The 22,404-nt window shown below is 48.5% G+C and overlaps 1 protein-coding gene across 1 annotated transcript; it reads right to left on the bottom strand.

Annotated features, from left to right (window-relative positions):
- Positions 1 to 19,184: 19,184 nt before the first annotated feature.
- LOC143975714 (E3 ubiquitin/ISG15 ligase TRIM25-like) lies at positions 19,185 to 21,934 on the bottom strand. Its single transcript, XM_077478212.1, is given in 2 exon segments — positions 19,185 to 21,835; positions 21,837 to 21,934. Coding segments are annotated over 2 exon segments (2,112 nt in total). The 5' UTR covers positions 21,932 to 21,934; the 3' UTR covers positions 19,185 to 19,818.
- Between the last annotated feature and the right edge of the window lie 470 nt (positions 21,935 to 22,404).

Below are 22,404 nucleotides of genomic sequence, written 5' to 3'. Positions count from 1 at the left end.
GAGCACTGACACCAGCACCATGATAGAGAGCACTGACACCAGCACTGTGATAGAGAGAGAGCACTGACACCAGCACTGTGATAGAGAGCACTGACACCAGCACCGTGATAGAGACCACTGACACCAACACCGAGATAGAGAGCACTGACACAAGCACCGAAATAGAGACCACTGACACCAGCACTGAGATAGAGAGATAGCACTGACACTGGTCACAAAATAGAGATCACTGACACCACACCAGCACAGAGATAGAGAGAGAGCACTGACACCAGCACCGAGATAGAGAGTACACCAGCACTGTGATAGCACTGACACTAGCACCGAGATAGAGAGCACTGACACCAGCACCGAGATAGAGAGCACTGACACCAGCACTGTGAGAGCACTGACACCAGCACCGAGATAGAGAGCACTGAGACCACACCAGCACCGAGATAGAGAGCACTGACACCAGAACCATGATAGAGAGCACTGACACCAGCACCGAGATAGAGAGCACTGACACCAGAACCATGATAGAGAGCACTGACACCAGCACCGAGCTAGAGGGAACTGACATCATCACTGATACCAGCAACTCGCTGCGGGACCCAAAAATATGACACCGCTCAACCTCTTCAAACAGGAGGGTACGGGCATATAGTACGGTGTGCTTTTTTTTGTACAAGGAAGTGAGCCAAAGGTAGAAAAAAGGTCCGTGTGCTCGATTAAATAAATCGTTTATAGAGTTATGCATATACATGGTCTACTGGTCACATGTGTTCAATTCCTCCGAGAGCCATGCCTCATTCATTTTTATAAATGTGAGGTAATCAACATTGTCGTGAGCTAGGCGAGTACGCTTATCGGTCACGATCCCCCATGCTGCACTGAACGTCCTTTCGGACAGGACACTGGATGAGGGGCAAGCCAACAGTTCCATTGCAAATCGGGCAACCTCTGGCCAGAGGTCAAGCTTGCCCACCCAGTAGTCCAGGGGTTCAGCACTTCTCAGAGCGTCCACATCGGCTGTTAACCCGATGTAGTTGGACACCTGTTGGTCCCTGATGCTGGATCCGGATGACACCTGTCGATGGGTCGGCTGAAAGAATGACCTCATATCAGAAGTCACCAACACATCTTCAAACTGCCCTTTTCTTGCAGGCGCTGTTGGACTGGTACCCGCAACTCTTTCTCTGGGAGTGGGAATTCCTCCTCTGCCAGCGCACGCAAAAGCGAAATGCAGCATTTCTCAAAGCAAGGCCTGTAAGTGCTCCATTCTGACAGCCCTCTGCGACGGCGGTAACATTTCCACCATTTTGTGTTTGTGCCGGGGGTCTAAGTGGGTTGCCACCCAGTACTGGTCCTTGACCCTTATGCTTTTCATATGGGGGTCCCTGTTAAAACACTGGAGCATGAAGGTCACCATTTGCACTAAACTGGAATAGGTGTGGTGGACTGGCTCCTGCTCATCCTCCAGGATAATGTCATCCTCCTCGTTCTCCTCTCCCCATCCACGCACAACAACAGGGATCCCAGAAAACTTTAAAGCATGCTCTTCTTGCTCCTCCTCATCCGCCCTGGCACCATTCTCCTCTGACTCCTCTTCAGACTCCTGTTGTTGACTTGTCTCAGATAGAGTAGCCCCCCCTGGGAATTCATCCAGCATTGCGACTTCCTCATCTTCCTGCTCCTGCTCCTGCTCCTCCACAGCTTGATCAATGACACAACGCAATGCACGCTCCATAAAGAAGGCATAAGGTACAATGTCACTGATGGCGCCATGGCTGCGACTGACCAGTTTGGTGATCTCATCACATGGGCACAGAGGTCTGCATGCGTCGCACATGAGCAGCCACTGGCGCGGTGAAAAAAAAACAAGCTCCCCAGAACCTGTTCTGCCGCAGAGTTCATACAGGTAGTTGTTAACTGCACATTTCTGCTGGAGCAGCCTATCAAGCATATAGAAGGTTGAGTTCCATTGCGTCGGGCAATCGCAAATAAGACGTCTGACCGGCAGATTGTGTCGTCGCTGAATGTCAGCAAGGCGAGCCATGGCCGTGTAAGATCTTCTGAAATGGGCCCAGATTTTCTTTGCCTGCCGCAAGATGTCCTGGACCCCAGGGTATTTGACAACGAATTGACACCATTGGCACCGTTGTGACACACCACTTTACCAACACTCAAATTGAGAGGTGTTAGCCACTGATCTGCCTGTGAACGCAAAGCTGAAAGGAGTGCCGGACCAGTGTGGCTCTTGGCTTCCAAGCACAACAGACGCAGCACAGCATGGCAACGTCTCACCTGGCATGTCAAATAGGTTATGGAGATCTTGGGCGGCACAGTGGAAGAGACGCTAGCAGTGGAAAAGGAGGAGTCAGCCGAAGAGGAGAGGGAGGAGGATGGAGTAGGAGGAGAAGAACAGCCAGGCCTGCATGCAATCCATGGTGGTAAAACCAAATCTACACGGGTGCCACGGGTTACATGCTTGATGGCCATCAGAAGATTCACCCAGTGGGCAGTAAAAGTGATATACCTTCCCTGCCCGTGTTTGCTAGACCACGTGTCTGTGGTCAGATGTATCTTGGCACCGACACTGTGTGCCAGAGATACATTCACTTGCCACTGAACATGGCCATATAGCTCTGGGATGCCCTTCTGTGAGAAATACTTCCTTCCTGGGACCTTCCATTGTGGTGTTCCAATGGCCACAGATTTTCGAAAGGCCTCCGAGTCCACCAGTTTATATGGCAGTAGTTGGCGGGCTATGAGTTCTGACAAGCCAGCCGTCAACCGTTGGGCAAGAGGGTTATCCGGCATCATCATTTTTTTACGCTCGAACATTTGGCCCACGGAAGCCTGCCTTTTTCCAGAAAAATGTGAGGACGGCATGATGGAAGGTGGAGTGGAGGACAATTGTGAGGCAAGAGGAGAAGGAGAAGTAGAAGACGAGGCTGGATGTTGAGAGCCTGGAGTGTGGCTTTGTGGGTTCCGTTGCTCCTACTGGGCTCGGTGATGGCATCTCATGTGCCTTCTTAAGGCGGTCGTCCCTTGGTGAGTGCGGCCTTACCGCAACGTATGCGTTGACTGCAAAGGCTGCAGATGGCAACACTATTGACATTAAAAAAGCCCACACTACAGAGCCATATGACGGCGTCCTGGGAGTGCCAGATGTGACCGTACATGGTTGATGACTCGCTCCTGATACATTAGCAGTTTGTTTTGTCCCTCCTTGCAATCTAAGTTCTGCCTGCTTCTCCTCTCTATCTGCTGGTCCATATCTCCCTCTGAACTCCCCTCCTCTTCCTCTCTTGTGGGCACCCACGTGACATCACTAGACACGTCATCATCGACGTCACCTTCCCCACCGCTATAAGTAGAGATCTCGGAGTAGGCAGCAACACCTGATCTGGGTACTGTCGTCAGACTGCTGAGTGGCGGTTGTTGCTACCGCCTCTTCCTGATCCAATGCCAAGAGTGGCTGCGTATTGGCAATGTCTTGTGATGGATCGGAAAATAATTCCTGTGACTCAAGTGGAGGGTATATGGCGGGGGTATATCAAAATCAAATAGATGGTGATGCGCTACCTTAAGAATAATAAATTAATCTAAAATGACTAGTGCTTGCTATTAATTAAATAGTAACCCCTTAATAGGTTATTCCTAGGGTAACCAAATTGCATACAAAAAAAAATAGTGTAAACCGGCTATTATAACCATAAATAAAGCAATAAGTGAATAAAGTGTCAAGTGCTGGAATAAAACATAAAATATATAAGCAATATTAAAGTGTCCAGTGCTTTGTAAGTTCAAAGTTGCATAAGCCAGTGAAATCATACAGTGCAAACAGACTCTTTCCACAGTAAAAGTTAGCACAATAGAATAAACAACTATATCAATAATGACACACCCTAGCTGGACACCTGGGGATGTCCCAGCCCCTCCCCCATCTGACTCAGTCGTTTTTTTGGCCAGGGATTACAGAGGATGTCTGACAGTATTGCCGGACCTGTGACACATGTCAGCGGGTGGGTAAGCATAGGGCCCACTGAAAACTTCCCTACACCCTTTACCAATCATTGATGAACCCTTTAGCCATGTTCCCGTAGACCTGGTTGGACCATTGCCCCGACCTAGTCCTTCTGGGAAGAAATATATTCTTACTGTGGTGGATTATGCCACCCAGTACCCAGAGGCCATTCCCCTGGCAAATATCCACGCAAACAGTGGCTGATGCCTTGCTCCGGATCTTTGCCAGGGTGGGTGTCAGAAACCATGAATCAGACTGAGACAGAAGTACAATTAAATCACACTTGTTTATTAATAAAAATAAAAAGGTAAATAGAAAAAGCGTGGGGCGTGACCTGGAGCGGCATGAGATAGGACGCATGTGAGCTGAGCTCCGCCGGCCATCATATCCTGATCACTAATCCTGAGACGCAGACTGCCTTTTTTTTCTCCGTTCTGACCGCTCCGCTCACCGGGCAACCACAGAGCATATGTCGCCGACGAAACGGAACAGCGCAGCGGCCGCCAGACTGTCACAATTCCGACATGATGAAGCAGGCCCTGCAGACCAAGATGGCGCCGCCATGCAGGGGGAGGAGGACACGCTGAGCACAGACACAACCAGGCTCCTCGATGCTATTACAGCTTGCCAGGAAGCGGTTACGAACTGCCAGACCAACCTCACAGCCAGGATTGAAGAGGTAAAAGTAGATATATCGCTGGTTAGGCAAGACTTTCAGAAACTAAGAGAGAGGGTTACTGAAGTTGAAACCCGCCTGAGTAATGTAGAAGACTCCCTCCCCCCCTTCCCTGCAGATCTCCTCGGAGGCCATGCAGCACCAAGTTAATCAAATCCTTCAGAAGCAGGATGATATTGAGAACAGGATTGGTAGATGTAACCTGCGCTTTAGAGGCCTGCCTGAAGGGGTGGAGGGCAGAGACCCCCCGACTTATTTGGAAAAGTTACTTGTGGACACCTATGGAAGGGACTCATTCTCCCCCATGTTTGCGGTGGAACGCGCACATAGACTGTCGGGCAAGCCTCCCCCACCGGGGGTGCCTCACCGCACTTTTATTGCCAAGTTCCTAAATTTCAGGGATAGAGACACCATTCTTCGTCTCAGCAGGAAAGAGGGGAATATCCCTTTTGAATACAAAACCGTAGCAGTCTTCCCTGATTTTTCCTCTGAAGTCCAGAAAAAAAACGCAAAAGTTTTATGGAAGTGAAAAGACGCCTGCGCATCAAAAACATAAAGTATGCCATGCTATTCCCTGCTCGCCTACGTGTGGAAGGAACAGACAGGGCCCACTTTTTTGAGGATCCTGAGGCAGCGCTGTCTTGGCTGGAGCGCCGGGATGCTGGCAGATGAGTATATGTGCAAGAATGACTTCTGGAAGTGCCTCTTCTTTTTCCACCTCCTCACTCTTGACTATGTTTGTTTCCCTGGACTGGGACCCCCGTCTCCCTGCATCTCCTTAATGAGTGTGCAACTGCCTGTCAATTCTCCTTACTAGGCACATTACTTTCAGGCCCAAAATGCTGAGGTACTGACTGTCCCCATTTTGCTCCATGTGATTTAAACAACCTCCTAGGCATGCATAGCTGGGCCAACCGTGCTGGGATGGGGTACCTGACTGCCTAAGCACATCGCTCATTGGATACTACTGACGCCTAAGAGAATGGTGGCTGAATCCCCCACCCCAAGTGTGCTGGAACTCCTGACTCTGGTCTGGCCTCCCATGCAGGATGGAGATGGGGATGTTATGGCTACCCTGACTGACATCTTAGATGGAAAGAGTGCCCTGCTTTATACGGGGCCCGGTGTTATCTGATTGCGTATTGCAGCTGAACTTACCAATGTCTGTGTTGAAACTTTAACTTTGTTTTTCCTACTTATTATAGGAATGTATTTTACTGCGCCCTCCTGGCCGACGGAGGGGAACAACCAATCAGCAAGCTCACCTTGTTTTGTGAGCACAGTCCTATAGTGTCACATAGTACAGCGAAGTTTCGCCCAACGTTTTACTATGCACCTCTCGGGTTGGAACAACTGGCATAACACTTTGCTTTTTTCTCCTGCCGCCTCTATGGGTGTTTCCCTATTGCAGTGTTGTTCCTTCCCGAGTTGGAAACTGTTTATGCCCTGTTGGCAGTTAGGGGTTAATGCCCGCACGAATTGGGGCCAGTGCAGGGCGGGGAGGGGGGATGTACGGTTTTAATGGGGTAAACAAGTTTTTTCTGAGTTTTTCTATGACTGTTTTCTATGGTACAATGTATGTCTGGCAAGGAGGGTAGGGCTCTCTTCCATTTGGGAGCGGCGGGTTTTGGCTGCTCTGACCTTGCGGGTTGATCTGTCTCCTGGAGTCTCACCACTGACTACTATGCACCCATGGCCACACTGACATTTCTTACATGGAACGTGAGGGGATTGGGGGACCCTATTAAACGGTCAGCCGTTTTTGGGCAGCTTAAAAAAATGAAGGCAGATGTACTGGCTTTAGTGGAAACACATGCCGAGGGCCCTATGCTCAGAGTGCTCCGACGTCCTTGGATAGGCTGGGGGTATCACTCCGTACATACTACCCATTCCAGGGGTGTCTCCCTCCTGATTGCCAAACACTTGGCAATCAGGAGGCACCTGGAGGCACCTCTGACTCGGGACGAAATAGCTTCAGCTATTGCTACGTTCCCATCATCCAAGGCCCCGGGCTCAGATGGCTTACCGATAGAATTCTACTCTACCTACATAGAACTACTGGCCCCAAGCTACTTACAATCTATAACTCTATATTCGAACACTCCGAACTCCCAGTGACTATGACGGAGGTCACTATAGTGTTAATCCCTAAACCTGGGAAGGACCCACACCTCCCGGAATCTTATCGCCCAATCTCTTTGCTGCAGGTAGATGTCAAGATACTTGCTAAGAGTCTTGCCACCCGACTTAACAAAGAAATCCTCTCGCTGATCCATGCGGATCAAGCGGGATTTATGCCCGGCAGAAATACGTTGTTTAACCTCCGGAGGCTATTTATTAACCTCCAGACTTTCCATGACGACCCGGCTCTAGGATAATAGTTGACTTGGACACCGCCAAAGCATTTGATTCTGTTGAGTGGAGATACCTATGGACCTGCCTGGCTCAGTTTGTTATAGGGCCTAAATTTATTAGGTGGATCCAATTGCTCTATCAGAATCCGGTGGCTAAGGTCTTGGCGAATGGCTGGCCCTCGGAGCAGTTCCCCCTGTCTAGAGGTACTAGGCAGGGGTGCCCCTTGTTGCCTTTGCTGTATGCTCTGGCAGCGGAGCCATTGGCTATGGCAATACGTGAGCACGTGGGCATAGTGGGTTTGTGTAGAGGTGGGATAATGGAGAAGATCAGCACCTATGCCGATGATACTCTACTGTACCTAAATGATTCGGTTCAATCACTCCCCCTTGCTTTGGCACTGATAGAAGGCTTTGGCAAGTTCTCTGGTCTTAAAATTAACTGGGACAAGTCACAGATTCTACCCCTGGACAGTTTTCTGCCCCCCAGAGACAGGGCCCTGCTTCCTTTACAGAGGGTGGACACTATTAAATATCTTGTAATCATGACATCCAGATCCTCGTCAGATTATATTAAACTTAATATAACTCCTCTGATTGACATGATTAAACAGAAGACGCAGCTTTGGGCACACCTCCCCTTGGGGGTAATGGGGCGTACAAATCTGATTAAGATGGTCCTTCTTCCTAAAATTTTGTACATGCTTTGGCACTCCCCCGTCTACCTGGTCCTCAAACATTTTAAGGTAATGGAAGCTCTTTTGAAACCCTTTGTGTGGGGTAATAGCAGGCACAAACTTGCATGGCAAAAATTACAACAACCCACTGACCTAACGGGACTGGCAATGCCGGACTTTAATGTCTATTATTTAGCATCTCAGTTGTCGCAAATGTTCCATATAGATAAAACAGACAAAGACAGGTTCTTACATTTTTTGTGCCCGCCCTGGATCAGGCCTACTTTAGACCCGATGGTGGCGATTGTTGGGGGGGGGCGGAGGGGGAAGGAAGGAGGGCGTCTAACACATCTCTTCTTTATCAGTATAGGAAGGTGTGGCATATTGCCTCTTTGAAGCTGTGCCTTCCACCCCTGCATGAATACACCCCCATATGGCATAATTGGAATATCCCAGAGTTTAGATGGATTGTAGATAGCGGACTATGGTGCGGGAAGGGCATTTTTTATTTATCCCACATGCTTTCTGGTGGCAAACTGAAATCCTTTACTGCCCTACAGGTGGAATATGGGCTCCCGAATCACTTTTATTACAGATACCTGCAGCTTCGTCATGCATACCGTGCCCAATTCCCCCTAGATTACCTATCTGTACCCTCTAACCCATTGATGGCAGCAATTAAAACCCAGACCCCAAAAAATTAATCTCACAGTTTTATGCTATGCTATCACTTCCTTCCATGACCGTTGCTGCCTATACACTTAAAAATAGGTGGGAGGGGGAGTTGGGGCCTATTACAGATGACGAATGGAGTGATGCATTGGACACCTGTAAACTAGTGCAAACTTTCTGACCGGCTGACTCAAATTTTCATAACACACAAGGCGTATCTCACGCCGATTATGGTCTCCAGGTACGGGCGCACATGTTCCAGTACTTGCCCCATGTGTGCGCGTGCATCTGGCACCTTTTTTCATCTTCTCTGGGAATGCCCTAAAATTCAAGCGTATTGGTCCCAGGTAGTGAGGCTTCTACATGATACGATGGGTTCCCCCGTCACACTCCAGCCAAAGCTGTGTCTTCTGGGTATATTCCCGGACCCTGCTTTGAATAAATACACTAAAATATTTCTACACGAAACCCTCTTTTCTGCACGGAAAATGATTGCCAGAGTCTGGATGAGACCTGACCCTCCAACGGTCTCCCAATGGCTCGGGGAAATTAATGGTGTCTTGCCGTTTAAGAAACTTATATACATTCATAGGGGATGCCCCTCCAAATACGAGAAGATCTGGGACAGGTGGCTTAAAAACTCTGCAACATGCATAGCTTAGTCTGTCTGTAGATGAGTATTGTTTGGTACTATTTGATAGGACAATGCAGAAGAGTCGGGTATGGGCAGGTTGGGATGGGGTGGGGGGGAGTGGATTTCTGGAGGGGATTGTATGGCTCCAGTATTAATTCTAAAATAATTAATTCTTAATTCTGTACTGACTTGAATATCTATGCGAGGCATGTATATACATTATGTATGATGAGTGAACTTGAGACTACCGTAAGTTTTGATGTGGACAACCTTTATTTTTTCTGTATGTACCATAACTCTTTTTTTCAATAAAAGAACTCATGTTTAAAAAAAATAAAATAGAAAAAGCGTAGTCAAGCATAGCCAGAGTCCAGTAACCAGATCGGGTAGTCAGCCAGGCCAGAATTCAGGGATCCAAGGAGAGCAACAGCAAGCAGGATAAGGAGCCAGGAGGGATGTCAGCAAGCCACTCTTTAAACAAACCGCAGGAGATGGTTTCTAGTGATGTGACCAAGGCGAAGGCAGAGGTGAAGTGAGCTGGAAGGCTTTAAGTAGGCTGGTAACTGTGGAGAGAGAAGAGAGCTGGCAATTAGCCGACAACTGAGCGGCCAGCCCAGAGAAGGAAGGGCTAAGCCAGCCCCGACAGTGGGTTTCCCTTGGGAAATCATCTCTGACCAGGGGACCCAGTTCACTGCTGAGTTCACTCAGCAGTTATGGAGGCTCTGTGGGATAAAGCCCCTACAGAGCTCTCCTTATCACCCCCAGATCAACGGATTGTGTGAGAGGTTCAATGGAACACTGAAACAGCTGCTTAGGACATTTGCAATTTCTCACAGGGATTGGGAGAGATATCTTCCGCACCTTCTCTTTGCTTACCTGGAGGTGCCGCAGGAATCTACCGGGTTCTCCCCATTTGAGTTACTGTATAGGAGGCGGGTGGGGGGGCCCCTAGATCTGGTCAGAGCCCACTGGGAAGGGGGAATTTATCCCCAAGGGTCCTCTATCATAGCATACGTTCTTGAGTTTAGGGACAGACTGAAGGAGCCCAAGAGAACCTTCAGACTGCCCAAAAGCAGCAGAAATGATGGTGCGATCGTACTGCTCGGAACCGCACTCTGGAGGTTGGGCAGAAGGTTCTTGCCCTCAGGCCAACCAAGCAGGACAAGTTACAGGCCACTTGGCAGGGACCTTACCGTGTTGTGGCAAAGCTCTGTGACACAACCTACCTAGTGGCTAAATGTTCGGATGAAAGAGTCCGACGGACCTTTCATGTGAACATGTTAAAAGCATACTGGGAAAGATCAGGAGAGGTAGCTGCTATATGTGCTCCAGCTGCGGAAGATTCTGAGAATCTTCCCCCCGGAGCTTAATAGGATTACTTCAGGGATAGAGATGATAAAGCTTGACGACCAGCTAGGGCCAACACAGAGAGAACAACCTAGACAGGTCCATAGTCAGAGAAGAGAAATGTTCTCCACAGTCCCTGGGTACACTACTATGGCAGTGCACAAAAGTAGAGACCCCGGGACAACTGCCACTAAGACAGGCAGTTTACCAGATACCTGACGCAGTGACAGAGGAGATGCATCATGAGATTAAGGAGATGCTTGAGATGGGAGTCATTGAGCCATCCAGCAGCTCCTGGGCTTCCCCGGTGGTCCTTGTACCAAAGCGGGATGGCACGACTCGCTTCTGCGTAGACTACTGCAGATTAAATGAGTGCACCACCACTGACGCTTACCCTATGCCCCAGGTGGATGATCTGATCGCATCACTCTGGGAAAATTCCTGACAACCCTCAACCTATGCAAAGGGTAATGGCAAATTCCTCTGGATGCGGAATCTATTCCAAAATCAGCGTTCATTACCCCATTTGCCCTATACCAGTCTAAAGTAATGCCATTTGGGATGAAGAATGCACCGGCGACTTTCCAGAGGATGCTAGACCAACTCCTCGATGGCCTCCAGGACTATGCTTGTGCAATCTACAGTGACACCTGGGAGGACCATCTGGCTCACCTGGGTGTCATGTTAGACCGCATCAATGCTGCAGGACTAACCCTTAAGCCAGAGAAATGCAGCTTGGGATGTCCGAGGTACGGTACCTTGGACATCGAGTAGGCAGTGGACAACAATGACCTGCGCCTGCTAAGATTGAGGCAGTTGCTAAGTGGCCGACCCCCCGTGCTAAAACCCAGGTCTTGGCCTTCCTCGGCACAGCTGGGTACTATAGGAAGTTTGTCCCGCAATATAGTTCCATCGCTAAGCCCCTGACAGACCTGACTAAGAAGCACCTTCCCCGACAGGTACTGTGGTCCCCCGAGTGTGAAGCTGCCTTCCAATGATTAAAGAATGAACTAACTTCAGCTCCTGTTCTAGCTGCTCCTGACCCAACCAAACATTTTTGTGTCCACACGGATGCCTCTACATTCGGGCTGGGGGCCGTACTAAGCCAAGTAGGACCTGATGGCAGTGAGCACCCAGTGGCCTACATCAGTTGGAAGCTGCTACCCAGGGAAGTCAGTTTTGCAGCCGTGGAGAAGGAGTGTTTGGCGCTGGTTTGGGCTCTACATGGTGCTCACTGACCACAATCCATTAATCTGGTTTAATCGGGGTCTCCGGGGACAATGGACGTTTGTTACGATGGAGCTTGGCCCTGCAGCCTTACAATTTTACCATCCAGTATCAGCCAGGAATGCAGAATGGGAACGCTGATGGACTTTCCCGGCAAACTGGACTATAAAGACTCTCCTGGACAGCCCCAAGCTGACCCGTGGTGGATCTAGTTGGGTCTGCCGGACTATGGGCTGGGGGGGGCACTGTCGCGGACACTGGCTGCAATGACCTTTTTTTGTCCACATTCGCCATGTTTTTTTTTTTTTGGTATTGATATATTAATCTTTTTTTGTTACATTTTTGAGAGACTGTTTTCTTGGTTGTTAATTTTGAACAATACACAATCCTTGAAAGAGCTGATCACATGACCTGCGGAGATGGAATTTCTGGTCACCTAGGCTGCCTTAAGTGCTGGGGTAATTAACATGTTAATTATGTAATTGTCTTTTAAGTTGTTGCTAGAGGGGAGGGGGGAGTATCCATGAGCAGCCCTACCTCGTTATCTACCCCCTTGTGTAAAATGTGTATAAAAAGTCAGTATTCTGTCCAATAAATCATTCGAGGTTCTACAAGCTTTTTTCAGCTAGACTTGTATTCAATGCAGCTATGATAATATATGTAGCGGCCATAACCCGTTGCAGGGCGGCCTTGACTTATTGGGCTTACCGGGTACCTTCTCTTGGCCCGCTCCTCCTCGTCTAGGGGTTCCCAGGGTTGATACCGAACGACTGGAACACTGACACAGATGAAGTCCTCTTAAAAAGGGTTTATTTTGCAGCAACAACTTTCAATAACCCAGTCTCTTAGGGAACAGAGGGCACGGGGTGAAGAACTCAGGCACCTTGAACTGCAGGTCTAGCAAAGTCTCTATTTCCACCCAGAGAGTAGCCACTCGCAGCTGGGCACTTCAAGGCTGAACAGATCTCTAGCCAGAGATCATGGCAGTCAGTATGTTGACTCAGAACTTGAACAATCAACTGAGGGGTGAACAGAAACCTTTTTTCTCCGTACCTGGAACGTTCTCTGTCTCCTCAGTGGTACTGGAAAAATGTGAATATATCAATGTCCTTCCCAACTCAGTAACCAGGCACTTCCCAGGATGCCACTTGCCGGCCCTCCTCCGAAGAGTCCTCCCCCGGTCACTTCCACGAGCTGTGGTGCCCCTCCAAGCCGAGAGCACACCTGGACACCCGGACACCCCGAATCCTCCCTCAGTTACTGCGCCTCGGACCAGCCGGTTCAGAGACTCGGGAGCAGACGGATCCCTACCCCAGACCAGGCAGGTCTATCAGGGGCCACTGACAGAAAGATGTTGCGGGATGTCGAACACCCCGTGACCGGGACCCCTCATGGGGCTACCCCGGTCCTGGAACCAGAACAGACCACACGGGCCTCACAAACTCCTCTCCTCTAACATGTGACCCACACCCCTTAAGTACCCCTTCCAAGATGCCTAATAACACACTTGAGTGGTACCGTAGTGTCGTATTTGGATGCAGATGGTTTATGATGGACCTGCAAAGACCAACGCTAGGAGGGACTGATGGTTTGTTCATAACAGATGTTCCTTCGTGTTTATGTTAATTGAAATATATATTTATATATATTGGTTTAATAAATGAAGGCTGCTACAGCCTATTGTACTCCAGAAGTTGTATGGCTTTTATTAATAGTGTTGGGAAAGGTTGGAGTATAACGTTTGTTAGCATGAAAAACACATCAGTTATACAATAGTCATGTAAACATCCCTTGTAATAGGAATAGGACATGACAGGTCCTCTGTGGGGTCTATAAGTCCCCACATCTCTCCTCGAGGCTGCAAAGACGAAGATAAAAAAATGTAAATAAAAAGGATCTCTGGCTTTCCAGCCAAATACACGGCAGTGTTTACACCTGCCGGGACTGGACATGACGTCATAACGTCACGCCCGACCTCCGAAGGTAATAGAGACTGCTGGACATCATCTGGTCCTCGGTCAGCTCTATGGTAAACTTCCCCCGCAGGCTTCTCTGGCTTGCCAATTGCACGGGTGATCCGGTAGAAGCACCGAAAGGGGGTGGCGGGGGGGATGTCCCCTCCCGCCGCCTGTTAAAAAAAATCAAGCGGCTGAACAGACACTATGACTGTATTTGGGGTGCAGGGATTGGCTGGCAGAAAAGAATGATATCTGAATGATGGCTGTAGCTGCTCCCATCATTCATGTATCTCCACTGAAAGCCCAGGACGTCATATGAAGGGCCGCCATTTCCTAAATGTTTTATAGGGCAACTTCATGTCCCGATTGGTGAATTCCCCGACTAGAAAGAATGCATTGCCAGATCTATTGATTAGAAACCATTCAGATCTGATCACAGATGAGGAAATAGAGGACAACTTGGGATCTAGCGATCACATTCAGCATAATCATAGGAAAAGGAGGAACAAGGGCACTACAAGAACACTAAACTTCAAACGAGAGCAAACTGCCCCATATTGCGGGTTCAAGGGCCTCTTCCCGATAACCCTGGGCAGTGGTTGTGGGGGTCTGCGGGGCAAGGGGGCTTATCGGAGTCTGGAAGTTATACTGCAGCAGGTTGGCTCAGCTGTGCAAATTGCCGTAGGTGTACGTCGGGCTCCTACATGGCAATCTGTGGGAGCTGATTGGCCAGCGGAGGAGGCAATCAGTGGTCCCGCAGATTAGATGTCTGCTGTATGCCCGCGGTCATTCCCTGCAGAGACAGAACGGGGATCTGCCAAATTAAACCAGGCAGATCTCGGTTCTGTCAGGATCTGTGCCCTTCCACTATGAAGGAACACGGATCTGTGTGTTGTCCCAGTCAGCCCATCCCCCATACAAGTAGAAACACCTCCCAGGGAACACATTTAACCCTTTTGATCGCCCTCTGGTATTAACTCCTTCCCTGCCAGTGCCATTAGTACAGTGACAGTGCATATTTTTAGCACTGATCACTTTAATAATGTCACTGGTTCCCAAAAAAGTGTCAAAAGTGTCAGCTAGGTGTTTGATCTGTCCACCGCAATATCACAATCCTGATAAAAATGGCTGATCACCATCTTTACTAGTTAAAAAAATAAATTAAAATGGCATAACTAGATCCCTATTTTGTAGATGTTATATATAACTTTTGCGCAGACCAATCAATATACGGTTATTGTTTTTCTTTTTTTACCAAAAATATGTAGCAGAATACATATTGGAATAAATCGATGAAGAAATTAGATTTTTTTAATTTTTTTATTGAATGTATTATAACAGAAAGTAAAAAATATTGTTTGTTTGTTTTTTCTTCAAAATTGTCGCTTTTCTATTGTTTACGGCACAAAACATAAAAACCGCAGCGGTGATCAAATACCACCAACAGAAAGCTCTATTTGTGGGGGGAAACGGACCGCGCAATTGTCAGTTAAAGTAACGCATCGCCGTATCGCAAAAAATGGTCTGGTCGGGGGGGGGGGGGGGGGGTAAATATTCTGGGGCTGAAGTGGTTAACAAGGGGGTCCCCAGATCATGCTCCCCATGTGATTGAGTATGGGGTACATTGTACCGCTACTCATTCACCAAAAAAAAGTATCAAAAATAAATAAAGACAGAAGGCGATGTTTGACAATTCCTCTATTAAAAAAAAAAAAACAATGTCCCCTGATGTAGAGTCACAGTCGATCACGATGCCCGCCGTACCCCCCCGCCGTACCCCCCCGCCGTACCCCCCGCTGTACCCCCCGCCGTACCCACCCGATCCAAAAAAAACGCTCCACCTGCAAGGAAGGCTGAATGCCGTTTGACAGTTCTTGAATTCTTTTATTAAAGAATTTGTCAAAAACTGGCTCCTGTTTTTTTTTTTGGGTGAATGGGCGTGGGTACTATGCACCCCGTACTCATTCGCATGGGGGGGCAGGATCTGGGGGTCCCCTTGTTAAAGATTCCATATTCCGATAAGCCCCCTGCTCACGATCCCCCCAACCACCACCCAGGGTTGTGAGGAACAGGCCCTTGTCACCACCAACATGAGGATAAGGTGCTTTGGGGTGGGGGGGCAGAGCCCCATTCCCAAATCACCCCACCATGTTGAGGGCATGTGGCCTGGTATGGTTCAGGGGGCGCTCGCTTGCCCCCCATTTCCTGGCCTGCCAGGCTGCATGCTCAGCATAAGGGTCTAGTATTAATTTTGGTGGGGGCCCACGCCATTTTTTTTTTATTTTGACTGGGGTTCCCCCTAAAATTCATACCAGATACCATTGATATGTCCCCCCAGGGCAGCACCCGGCCCCCTATATCCTTTTTTATGGCCAATAACTTGCATATAAGCCTTCAAAATGGGGACTTTTGATTTTTCATGTTGGGGTCCCATAAACTTTAATAGAGTTCATGGCTTGGGTCTGAATTTTTTCCCCTGTTTGGGAGTTCTGGTGCAAACTTAACCGGAGGGTGTTTGGCCCATCACTAGTAACATTGTAGGACAATCCTGACCATAGGAAGCCTTGTGTGTCCCAATAAAATGATGGATGTGTTCCATCGGGATTACAAAGTTCTTGTGGAATGTGATGAGGAAATAACGACCTCTGATCCCGGGGAAGGTTCTGGAAGTTTATTTAGAAGAGAAGAGTTACAAAGTAAAAGTAAAAGATTAGAAAGTAGAGAGATGAAGGTGTGCGGAGATCCTTAGACATGGCAGGTGGACCAAGGATCTGACCTCTTCATCATACGGGAGGCTTTTACCCCCCAATCCTGGACAAGTTGTCATGGAGGACCGTCCCAAACATCAACATTTTACATTCACTGAAGAATTTGTACAAGCAGCACATCATTCATTACAAGAGACATTCATTTCTGTTATCTCTGAACACCTTATCAGCTTGTCCCACCTCCAGACCCCCAAATCCCTCATTGTAGAAGAAGGAGACCAACTGTCTCTATGTTCCCCAACAAGACCGTCCAAGGATCCCAAGAACAACAATTTCCTCTAATAACATCTTTCTGTAAAGTCCTTCTAGACAGAGAACCTGTTATTATATAAAGAACCTAACATTAGCATATAAGCACTTAGTCATGTCATCTCATCATTAGTAAATCATGTGATAATTAGGGATGGTCCTGATGTTCAAAGCAAATGTAAGTTTGACTCAAACATTGGGTGTTCGTTTGTTCACAACCATAACATATGGGGCATTGGCGGCAAATTCGAGAACAGCAAAGCACCCTATAATGATCTGCCTTGCAGTGCATTGGTGGCTGCTGATTGGCCAAAGCATTCATCTGACCTACATGCTTTGGTCCAGTTCAATCTGCTGTGACAGCCATGATTTGCCAAAGGCAGGGTGCCTTTGGCCAATCATGGCACTAAGTCCACGCCCCACATTATATAGAGCTGCTTACATGGCGGCCATATGTAGTGTGGTACATGGAGATTGAGAACTTGAGCTAGATTGGCCAGGTTGGTTAGTGGCGTGCAGGCAGTTTAATATATATATATATATATTCAGTGCTGTGTTGTGGGACACAGTTCCCGCAACACACTGCGTCCCATTGCCCAGAATTTTTTTTTTAAACGGCATGGGGTCCCCCCAAAATCCATACCAGGTCCTTATTCTAGCAAACATCCTGGCAGGCCAGGAAAGGGGGTTATGAACAATTGCCCCCCCTCTTGAACCGTACCAGGCCACTTGCCCTCAACATGGGGAGGGTGTTTTTTTTGCGTCCCCCCAAAGCACCTTGTCCCCATGTTGAAGGGGACAAGGGCCTCTTCCCAACAACCCTGGCCATTGGTTGTTGGAGTCTGCAGGCGGGGGGCTTATCAGAATCTGGAAGCCCCCCAGATCCTGCCCCCCCATGTGAATGGGTAGGGGTACAGTTTTACCCCTACCCATTCACCAAAAAAGTGTCAAAATGTAAAAATCACAATAGATAGTTTTTGAACATTCCTTTATTTTAAAAAAGTGTCCTACGATGTCCATCTATCTTCAGTCACGCCAACCGATGGACCCGAAAAATATAATAAATAAAAGCTCCGCCTCCATGGGAGGCCCCCTGGCAACTGCTGTCTCTTGGCTGTGACAGCTGTTATATAGGCCACCCGAGGCTACCCGGTGAGGTAACCGAGTGATTCCGCTCCCTTCTGACATCATGTGATGCCATGTTACGTCAGATAGGGCGGGGTCATCCGGTTACGTCAGCGGGTGGCCCCGCCCTTGCCTATATAGCAACTTTTAAAGCCAAAGGACAGCGGTCAGTGGGAGGCCTCCCATGGAGGCGGAGGTTTCTCATTCTTTTTTTCTATTTGTCGTGATTGAATGGATGGATTGAAGATGGATGGACATCGCGGGGCACTTTTTTTCCAATTTTTTAAATAAAGGAATTGTCAAAAATGGTCTCTTGTGGTTTTTACTATTTGACACTTTTTTGGTGAATGGGTAGGGGTACAATGTGCCCGATACCCATTCACATATGGGGGGGTTGTGATCTAGGGGTGTTGTCTAGGGCCACGTTAAAGGGGGCTTCCAGACTCCAATAAGCCCCCCACCCGCAGACCCCGACAACCAATGGCCAGGGATGTCGGGAAGAAGCCCTTGTCCCCATCAAACTGGGGACAAGGTGCTTTGGGGGGACCCCAAAACACCCTCCCCATGTTGAGGGCATGTGGCCTGGTATGTTTCAGGAGGGGGGTGCTCACTCATCTCCTCCTATCCTGGCCTGTCAGGTTGCATGCTCAGATGTCGTCTGGTATGGATTTTGGGGGGAGAATGATTTTTTTGACATGGAGTTCCCCTTAAAATCCATACAAGACCTGAGGGGCTTGGTATGTACTGGGGGGGGGGGGGCACGCTGATTTTTTTCCTTGATTTTTTTGTCTATATGGCTGGGAGCCAGCAATACATTACAGCCGCGAGCAAGTTTTAATGACATTTTTCCTTTAGAAATCTAATTTTGCTGTAGTATTGTTCTACACATCGTATAGATGCGCCACTCTACAGGCAGACTAAGGGGACCCCCAGGCACCATATTTAAAGAGCCTTTAATTTTTATTGTTTCACTTTAATCATTGTTAAAATCACTGCTCCCAAAAAAAATGGCCGTTATTAAAACTTTTTTGCATTGATCCATGTCCCCTGGGGCAGGGCCCGGGTCCCCAAACACTTTTTATGACAATAACTTGTATATAAGCCTCTAAAATTATCACTTTAGATTTTTCATGTCCATGTCCCATAGACTTTAAAAGGGTTCACACAAACTGTTTGTCTGTTCGCATGTTGTGGTGCAAACCGAACCTGGGGGGGGGGGAGGGGTGTTCTGCTCATCCCTAATGATAATTATTTCTCTTTATCAGATGAATAGGGCCATAGAGGAAATGGAACAATTACTCGGCTCCATAAGAATCATAGAGGTGCCGGGACTGAAGGGGTTAATGGTGATTGTAGTCATCGTCCAATCCCTGCCATCATTCTATCTATATCTAATCATTGATCAATATTCCCATATACAGAGCCGAGGATTTCCACTTCCTGACCCTATATACCCCTCCCCCATCACCTGTCCACAACCCCCCCCCCCCCCCCCCCACATCATTGCTCTAGTTTTGGATGGAGTGGGGGAGGATTAGAACCCCTGTCAGGTTTTTACTGCGATCCAGGACAGCATTAGAGAGATTTTCCCCTCACTTCCTGTCCTGGTGACAACGTTTTTTTCAGACAGGAAATAAAGGAAAATCTACAACAGGGACACAGACAGAAATAAAAACCTGACAGGCATTCTAATCCTTCCCCTACTCTACTAAAGAAAAGGATTTTTATTTCTGTTTGTGTTGCTGTTGGAGAGTTCCCCTCACTTCCTGTCTGGGGAAATGTTGTCACAGGAACAGGAAGTGAGGTGAAATCTCTCTAATGGAGCCCCAGATAGCAGAAAAAAAATCTGACAGTGGGTCTAATCCTTCCCCACTCCATCCAAAGCTGAAAATACCCCTTTCTTCTATAGATACACAGTGATGGTGGAGACCCCAGGGCCGTCATCCTGATCCTGGCTACTCTATGTAGTGTGTCACTGACCCAGAACAAGCATGCAGCCAGTGAAGGCTGAACAATCTGACCTCCTGCATGCTTGTTCCTGGTCAGTGACACACTAGGTAGTGAAGTGAGGTTTAGGATGAAGATGACGGCCCCGGAACCTGCAGCTTTATAAATAAATCACTCATGTTTCCTGTCCTCTGCTTCCTCCTATTGGATGAGTATTCCACCAATCACCAATCAGATCATCCACCTTGTGATGTCTCTGGGCAGATCTCTCACTCCTGATCCCCCCACATATCTGTATATAACCTCCCGCTAATCCTACACATACCCCAGCATGGAGGGGCTCAGTGAAGGTGGTGGTGAAGGTGTGGAGATGTCGGATCGGGTCACACAGATCATAAAAGGAGATCCGCCCGGCCTCATAATCCAGATCTATCCTGAATCTCCTACTGGAGACACCGCCGGGTAATCGGATCTTATTACTGTCATGTCTCACTGAGAGATGATTACCCCACCTCCTCTGTAAACCCCAGGACTTCTTATTATATCCAATCACTGACTGCTCTCCTCTCCTCTCTATACTGGGGTAACACATCCCGACTCTCCAGTGCCTTGACCCCCCGACATCCACTTCCCAGTAATGTCTCCCTGAGGAGAACCTCTGACTGCTCATCACCTGAGAATACTCAAACCTCTCTGGTGTTTCTGGGCGTTTCTGATGTGATGGTGACCAGGATGCAGTTTTCCTGTCATCGGATATATGTAGATTATTAGCAGCTGTCCTCACATCCAGTAATATGTCTGTAACCCCCGACACCCCCCATGTTTGCTGTAAAGCCCCAATATTTGGTCCTCCAGCCTGGAGGTGTAAGTGTTGTATGGTGGGGGAGGGTTGGGGAGGTCCCCTGGATGGTTGTATGGTGGGGGAGGGTTGGGGAGGTCCCCTGGATGGTTGTATGGTGGGGGAGGGTTGGGGAGGTCCCCTGGATGGTTGTATGGTGGGGGAGGGTTGGGGAGGTCTCCTGGATGGTTGTATGGTGGGGGAGGGTTGGGGAGGTCTCCTGGATGGTTGTATGGTGGGGGAGGGTTGGGGAGGTCCCCTGGATGGTTGTATGGTGGGGGAGGGTTGGGAAGGTCTCCTGGATGGTTGTATGGTGGGGGAGGGTTGGGGAGGTCTCCTGGATGGTTCAGCGTTGATGTGACCTTCACCCTTTGTAGTAGAATGTGGATAGACATGTGTGCCTGGACATTTCTCTACATTTACCCCAGACATGATATCAGATAGACCTGTGTGTAATGTGTGTGAGATACCCCCCACATCCAGATCCCCCCCATCATGGAGGAGTTTATCATGTCTCTCTCTGTCCTCATCATCTCCATCCTCAGTATCACACAAGTCACCTGTGTCTGATTCCTGTAGGACAGTCAGTGGATCCGTCACGTTACACAGCTCCTCAATGTGACGCAACTTCCTGGACAGCTCCTCCTTCTTTATCTCCAGATCCTGGACCAGATTATTGATTATCCCGGAGATCCGCTCTGCCTGCCCGGAGATTTCCCTCAGGACTCTCTTCTCCAGGTCTTCCAGACGTCTCCTGAGGTCTCTGAACAGGACAGTGACTCTCTCTGTCTCATCATCTGCTTCTCCTTGTACTTTCCTCCCGTGTTCCTGCAGACTCTGGACTCTTTTCTCCATCTCCTCTCTCTCTGTCATCAGTTTCTGCAGAACATTCCTCAGTTTCTTCTTCTTCATCTCAGAGGCCTCATCCAGAGTCTCCACCTGGTGTCCTCGATGTTCTCCATCCAGCCTGCAGGACTTACAGATACAGGTCTCATCCTCAGTGCAGTAATACTCCAGGATCTTCTTATGGACGGAGCATTTCCTGTTCTCCAGGGAAGTGGTGGGGTCACATAAGACGTGTTCTGGAGACTTGCTGTGGACTCTCAGGTGATTGTCACACAGAGAAGCTTCACAATGCAGACAGGATATGACAGCAGGTACAGGAGTGTGAATACAGTAAGTACAGAAGACCCCGGACTCCTCCTGATCCGGATGGGTGGACAGGAAATTCTCCACTATGTTCCGTAGTGTTATGTTCCTGTGCAGTGCAGGCCGATCCTGGAACTCTTCTCTGCATTCAGGACAGGAATAACCTCCAGACCCCTCCTGTGTATCCCACACACGACCAATACAGTCCACATTTCAGGGTTACAGGATCTGTATAAATGTTCAGACAGACGGAACATTCCAGCTCCTTCCTCAGATCTGCAGACGCCATCGCTGAGAGCATTAGAGAGAATGACAGTGAAAACCTCTGACACACATTACCAGTTCTGTACATTCCTACACAGGGAGGGGCTGACACCGAGACACGTAGTCATAGGACTCCTTATACAGAGGAACACAGATAATACATGGGAGGACTCCTGACAATAATCTCCCTATCTGGGGAAATAAAGGACATGTAATAAGATGAGGGAACGTTGTGTCAGGAATTCTCCTTCATATCATTAGAACATTTCACAGACAAAGGAACACAAAGTTGATGTATTTGGCTGCAATAACACAAGTCATACGGATAGAGCCGGATTACCCACAAGGTGCCCCAGGCAGGTGCCCGAGGGACTGGCAGCTTTCCAGGGGCCGTCTATATCTTCCTCATTTCCCCTTCACTATCACTCTCAGATAATACGAGTGTAAAACATTTCACACCTCAATCAGGGATTGCAGCAGATGACTTTCATTTCATCAACAGATCTGCAG

The sequence above is a fragment of the Lithobates pipiens genome, unplaced genomic scaffold (assembly GCF_037356315.1).
Source record: "Lithobates pipiens isolate NorthernLeopardFrog02 unplaced genomic scaffold, aLitPip1_a1.2 Scaffold_13, whole genome shotgun sequence".
NCBI lineage: Eukaryota > Metazoa > Chordata > Amphibia > Anura > Ranidae > Lithobates > Lithobates pipiens.
This window is presented reverse-complemented; position numbering and strand designations above follow the sequence as displayed.